The 6,233-nt window shown below is 38.2% G+C and overlaps 1 protein-coding gene across 2 annotated transcripts; it reads right to left on the reverse strand.

The window, feature by feature from the left end:
• Window positions 1-2,343: 2,343 nt before the first annotated feature.
• Window positions 2,344-5,879, reverse strand: LOC113747712 (serotransferrin-like). 2 transcript variants are annotated; one of them, XM_027288531.1, is made up of 10 exons: window positions 5,751-5,879; window positions 5,513-5,685; window positions 5,329-5,425; window positions 5,213-5,233; window positions 4,769-4,930; window positions 4,437-4,665; window positions 3,502-3,569; window positions 3,239-3,420; window positions 2,616-2,808; window positions 2,344-2,507 (listed from the first exon to the last, which is right to left on the reverse strand). In XM_027288531.1, the coding sequence occupies exons 1-10, from the start codon at window positions 5,788-5,790 to the stop codon at window positions 2,479-2,481; spliced, it is 1,194 nt and encodes a 397-aa protein (XP_027144332.1). In that variant the 5' UTR covers window positions 5,791-5,879; the 3' UTR covers window positions 2,344-2,478. The 2 variants fall into 2 exon arrangements, with proteins under 2 accessions (XP_027144332.1, XP_027144337.1); XM_027288536.1 differs by having other exon boundaries at window positions 5,513-5,670; window positions 5,751-5,876.
• Window positions 5,880-6,233: the final 354 nt, after the last annotated feature.

Consider the following 6,233-nt stretch of genomic DNA (forward strand, 5'->3'; position numbering starts at 1 on the left):
ATCTTCTATGCAAATGTTTAATTCCCCTGCACATTTCTAATTCTTCTGTACATATTTAAATTTAGATCTATCTCAAGTTCTATCTATCATCTATCTATGTAATTTGCACATATGTTTAACCTACATTAAGCAGATCATAGAATTAAGTTCAAACCTGTTAACTTGTGCAAAGATATTATACCTGTGTAGAGAAGTTGAACCTGTGCGAAGATATTTACAAATTAAAAACTATATAAAAAGTAAAAATAGAAATAGAATTTCTTAATAGAAATAAGAAAAAGAACGACAAATAGAGATATAAAAAAAAAGTACAATTAAATTAGGCTGTAAACAGTGAATCAAGGTCACAGCAAATAGCAGACGTAGTGCAAATGGCATCAAAAATGACAATGACAGAATGTCCAGGAATATCACACTAATCATCATAAATCATAAAATGACCAGGCTGTGCCGTCAGAGATTAAAGAAACACGACAACAATACTAAAGCCAGTATGTTTCTTCTTTTGATATTTGCCATCCGCACCGGACAGTCTGTTTGTGTTTTGTCCTGTGTGATCCAGTCTGATCCCGAACACTGCTCATGTCGACGCTTTGGGTTGCTACATATGAAATGTACTCTAGCCATGGAAGCAAGCAAACCAAGTATATCACCAGAGTTATTGTTAGATTACTCAGAGTCCAGTTTAAACCTGTTCAATATTTCGAATAATTTCCAGAGAACCAAAACACTGAAAATAAATGAACTAAATCATGGACATGAGTCTTTTTAATCTCATGGATGCAGAAAGATTTAGAGAAAATAGAAATGTGAACATTACCACGACATGTCTTCCATCACTCGAGTATTGATCTTTCCAACTATAGGGTCTACTGAATTTTATTGATTTAAATTATGTTTTTATTAAGCAATGACAAGGTCCAAACATCATAATCATATTCTTGAACATATCGTATGATATATATCAACATAATAGATAGTACTCAGAATGGATAATCCAGAAACAAGTAAGGTTTGGCAAAGTAAATAAAGATAAGATAAGATGAGATAAGATAAGATAGACTTGTCACAGCTGCTCACATACACAAGGTGAATACCTCTTACCTCTTCTCATGAAATGATTGTGACAATGTGATTTATTCTTGGTAGATGAAGTGTATCTTCTCAAAACTTTATGGATAAATCTCTTCTAAACATATCACAGTGAAAATTAAACCACAATTAACCTGATGTGTATAAATAGCAATAAAAAGAGGAATGTTTATGGGCAACAGTGTATATAGAAAAAAGTCATGAAGTCATGCTGGTGTTAAAGAGTCTGACAGCCTTTTGGATGAAGGACCTGTGTTAGTGCTCCTTCTTACATGGCGAAAAAACATGTCAGAAAATAGTAAAAATTGTTAATTATCACATATGACTAGATAAGCAGCAGCTGGAACAAACAAATGTGGCAGATTTTTACTTAGAAAATATGAATTCATTCTAAAAAGTTATTCAGAAAATTAGTTTGGGAATGTTTTGCTAAAAATAAATATCAAATAAAATGATGATGGCTGTAAGGTGTGTCCTGCATTATTACCCGTGCAGTGTACATAATTAAAACATAGAGGATGTTTCTAAATAATTTTAATTTGAACCAAACGACCACAAACAGGGTCAGCAAAAGTCCAAAGTAAATTTTTGTTGTACAGTCTGATAGTGGCAATGTTTGAACATGCCAGCAGCGTCAGTCAATGAGAATGTGTTTGTCTATTGCCTAACGTTTGGTATTGCAAATACATGATCCACACTGGGTCCATGCACTGTGAAAACTTGCTCTGTGATAGAGCATTTTATGTCTGCTGGCACAGGATTTGAGCAGATTTTGGATTGTTAAGTGCTTTAATGGAGGAAAGGGTAAAACTGTGATTGTTATCTTAGTGATTATTTCATTATAAGAAATGTTGGAGCATCTCTTATTATGATATTTACGGAAACAACACACTGCAAAATGTCTGTTTGCCTAATACATAATGTATAATAACAAGTCCTTTTAGATGTTTCTGGCACTGGAAACAAATTTGATAATATTGTCCCTTTATATACACCTTCAAGGCCATATTACTATGTATGTTTTTAGAGATACTGAAGATTCCAGTGTCATCAAACCATACTGTCACCATGGAAGTGCATTAAAAAGGCTTTATTTGAGAGAAGTCAGGAACATGTGGAACATAACATTGATCCATTAACGCAAGCAATGTAACATTATGTTTCAACAGCTACAGTAGGACATGGTTGATGGTGGAATAGTTGAACTGTAGGTTGTGGTTGGTGTTATATGTTGGTTACAACTTCTAAAAAAAAAAAAAAAACAGGTCTACAGCAAGATCAGAAGGAAAACACACCAGGCAATTTTTGGGTCTAGTGTGGGAAGTGTGGCTAAGGTGCTTGAATCACTGAGGGCCGAATGAGGCACCGCCTCATCCATTGTCGGCACTAGTTTTGTGTGCAAGCATTCTCCAGATCTGTTGGGAAGAGAAAAAAACAAATTATTTTATTTGTGGTGCAATTTTAAAGCGAATCTGTTGAATTACAGCCCTATTATTCTTGATATAACCCACAGCAGTACAAACCTGGGGTGTTATCGCTGCACTGCCTCAGAGTGTTTATGGCATTCATGTATTCTGTTCCCAAAAACTGGTCATAGGATGTTCCTCGTGGAAGCTCCTGGAGACACTGGGTAGAGTCCTTGAAGAGGAGGTTCTTTCCTGCACCTGACTCGAACATTCTGAATGAGGGATTACTGCCATCAGGACCAAACTTGGACTAAAAATTGAAAAACACAAGATTTAAAACAGACTTATTCATTTTTTGTTATTTAAACATTTATATCAACACACAGAAATTAACTGGGTAAAAAATGATGACAGTGAGCTAGAAGTGGTGAAAATATTCCACTAAATAAACAATAAAGTAGAGAGGAAACAACTACACACATAAATTGATTGAGTAGAAATTGTAGGCAAAGCTCGTGTGAGAAAAACATTTTACCATCAATAATGTAAATGTATGTAAAAAACAAAGTAAAGATGAGTTGGACACTATTGGTCTGGTAGATTCATATTAAAGACAAATAAAACATAAAAGTAAAAAAAAACCCTATCTTTTACACCTCCTACATTGACCCCTTAGTTAATGTACTGGAATATTTTGTAAAGCAAACAACCAAAAACAAGCAAAAAAAATCCTCACTGACCTGCTGGTCCTGGAGAATACGGACCACCTTGTTGCCGAGATTTGGACGAGTCACCACTGCGTGTGCGGGCACGACACCGAGGTTGCAAGAGGCGTAATCGGTGATTGGCACTGGACCCTTACCGGGGCAGATCAGCTCGTAGTCAGCAGAACGCACAGCGCTAGCCCATGATGGACCATTACCTTTGACGAAGAATGTTTTAATTTAGCGGGAGACAACACCAATGTTGTAGAGATGAAAACAGGTCAATGTCCGTCTCTTACCATCACTGTTTTCTGGAACAGTTGTGTGTCTAATGAAGGCGACATCGCCGCCACCCTCCACAAGACATCTGTAATGATATGCAATTCATAAACTTCATAAAATTCATGAAGTTTCAGGGGGCTCTGGTGGGCTAATTCAAGGAATAGTTTGATATTTTTAGATATACGTTCATTAAATTTGTTGCTGATGAGAAGATTGATACCACCCTCATGTCTGCGTGTTAAGTACAGAGCTGGTGTATTTATGTTCTCAGGGTGCTATGTTCCTAATACTCCTAACCAAAACCTACTCCTAGCTCTGGGAATATATGAACCTGTGAACATTGGAGGGACCCTAAACTGGGAGCCCAGTTAGCTTAGCATAAAAAATGAAGTTGGGGAAACAAAACAAAAGCTAATGAGCTGGTTCACTCAAAGATACGCCAATTAGCAGAACCAAATATTACTAATTAATATGTTTCTCCTTTGTTCAAGCCATAGCAGACTTGTTAAATTAAAAGGGAAGTTAAATGCTGTAACTCTTTCTTGGTGCTTGGTGCTGAGAGGATGTCTAAATTGTTTGCCAAGGTATGTTATCATGTAAGTCCCCCTAAAAATATTTTTACATTTTAATCTGTACATGAATTAATGGTCACTTTCTTCTTTGGTCTGACAAACTCTATTCCTACTGTACATGGACTTTAAATGAGGTACAACTTGTCAATTAGTGAGCTTTATAGATGCTTATTGCAGAGTGCCAAACTTGCTGTTACGGTCTTTGTGTGAATCTACCTCCTGCTTCAAGCTGCGTACAGACATGAGGGTGGTATCGATCTCCTTTTCCGGTTCTCAGGAAGAAAACAAATGTGCGTATTTCACAAAATGTCAAACTATTCTTTTAACATAAATGCACATAAACATTTTAGATAGAGAACAATTGCGCTGTTGCATCCTACCTAAAGGCTCCAGCGTAGCCATAGTGCCGCTCATCAGAATTGGCTTTGCACTTGTGATCTCCATTTTCATTGCCGACACACAGAGTACAGAATGGAGAGTTGGGATCTGATCCGGGGGCACAGCCAGCACTGAAGAACGTAGCTGAGGAGGAGGACGAGGAGGAGGAGAAGACATGGTCAGCAAGATGTGTTGGTGTTACACTCAGAGGTGTGGTAAAGGCAATCACGTCTTCAACAGCACAGAAGTTGTAAGTAGTTGTGTTGGCCGTACACAGCACAGAACTACAAACACTTTGCAGTTGTAGTTAGTATCATATAAAATGAACACTTACTGAAGTCACAGTCATTAGTCTGGTTGTAGATGTGGCCCATGGGCATGTTCCAGCCGGCTGTTTTGCCGAGGCCTGTGTGGCAGGACTTCTTGCCACTCAGGTTTGCCCAGGTCACCCCTGAACCCTTCTTTACCACAGCGACGGCTGTGTAAGAGGAGGCGGCTACAAGAGTGGAAGAACAGAAGGAGATGGATCAGAAAACTATCAGATAATTATTAGTTCTAGTTCATTTAACAGTTAACTTCAGAGCAGGGTGATACACAGATATGTAACTCAATGGGTTTCCTGAAAAGAACTATGTAACCAATTACATTTCTTTTTGCTTTTTTTTCTATGTCATTTTAGGAAATGATGAATATGTAAAAAGATAGTGACATCAATATTTTAACACTGAGTCTGTATCATTAAAATTAGAAGAAGCAGAAATACTGTAGTGGCCATTACCTCCAGAGGTGCCGCACAGCTCTGTGGAGAGAGACAGAGATGCAAATATTACTCGTATAGAAAAGGTAGAATACAGCACAGGATTGTAATGTGATGTTTTTTGTGCTACCTCATACCTTGATCATACTGCTCCACCATAACAGGAACCAAACCGCATTTCCCAGCAGTGTACACCTGTCCTCCATCCAGTGTAATCGCGTCAGCCTCTTCATTCTTCAGGAAAATTGAGACAACAGATAATCAGAGAGACAAACGCAGCACAACAGCACAAAAAAGAAAGAGGTATATTCAGTGTTTTACCATAATCTTCTTCACGCAATCGTCAGCTGTGACGGCATTCTGGCATTCAATGTCGGGCTGGCCACCAGTCACGGAGTTCATGCTCCATACGCCACACTTGGCCATCTCAGCGACGCCCACAGCACACCATTTAATGGAATTGGCTGAGGTCTCTGGAACTGAATTAAACTGCTCTGCAGTTATACGTTTAATATTTAGAGGTTACATTAAGTATATGATAAATGATCAAAGTGCTTACCGAGGCATCCAACAAACGCCACTAGGAGGAGAGTCTTCATTCTGGACGGCGGGGTCTCCAGGTCAGCAGAACTGAGTGTTCGAGCGCTCCACAGGCTTTTATAGCAAGCCTCTGTGACACATACTCAGGTTTCTTACTCAGGTGTGGGTGGTACAGTGGGAGATGGCAGAGAAACAGAGAGATTACATATCCGAAATGTCCACATAATGGAAATTCACAGACACTCTTTAGAAACTATTCAACCATTGTGTGCGCTAATCTGGAGTCATCCTAGAAAACAGGCCAGAGACTAACATGACACGATTTATCAAACAACAAAAGGTAATTCATGAGCACAGGATATATTTGTCGTGTCCATGTGCTTTGTGTTTTATTCTCTGTTTCTGGACCGCTTCTTCAGCTGTCTTGTGCTTTAAAAATATAAATAATGCAGTAAAAAACAGTATTACTTACTAACTGAAAGAAATATGTCATTAGATGTAA

The sequence above is a fragment of the Larimichthys crocea genome, chromosome II (assembly GCF_000972845.2).
Source record: "Larimichthys crocea isolate SSNF chromosome II, L_crocea_2.0, whole genome shotgun sequence".
In the NCBI taxonomy this organism is placed as follows: Eukaryota; Metazoa; Chordata; class Actinopteri; family Sciaenidae; genus Larimichthys; species Larimichthys crocea.

What these genes read in the sequence shown, in the direction of transcription:
- LOC113747712 (XM_027288531.1), bottom strand. Translation starts at nt 5,790, where the DNA reads ATGAAGACTCTCCTCCTAGTGGCGTTTGTTGGATGCCTCG. An exon ending in GGTGGAGCAGTATGATCAAG is followed by an intron (nt 5,234 to 5,328) that starts GTATGAGGTAGC and finishes CTCTCTCCACAG; the next exon opens with AGCTGTGCGGCACCTCTGGA. An exon ending in TGTTCCAGAAAACAGTGATG is followed by an intron (nt 3,421 to 3,501) that starts GTAAGAGACGGA and finishes TCTTCGTCAAAG; the next exon opens with GTAATGGTCCATCATGGGCT.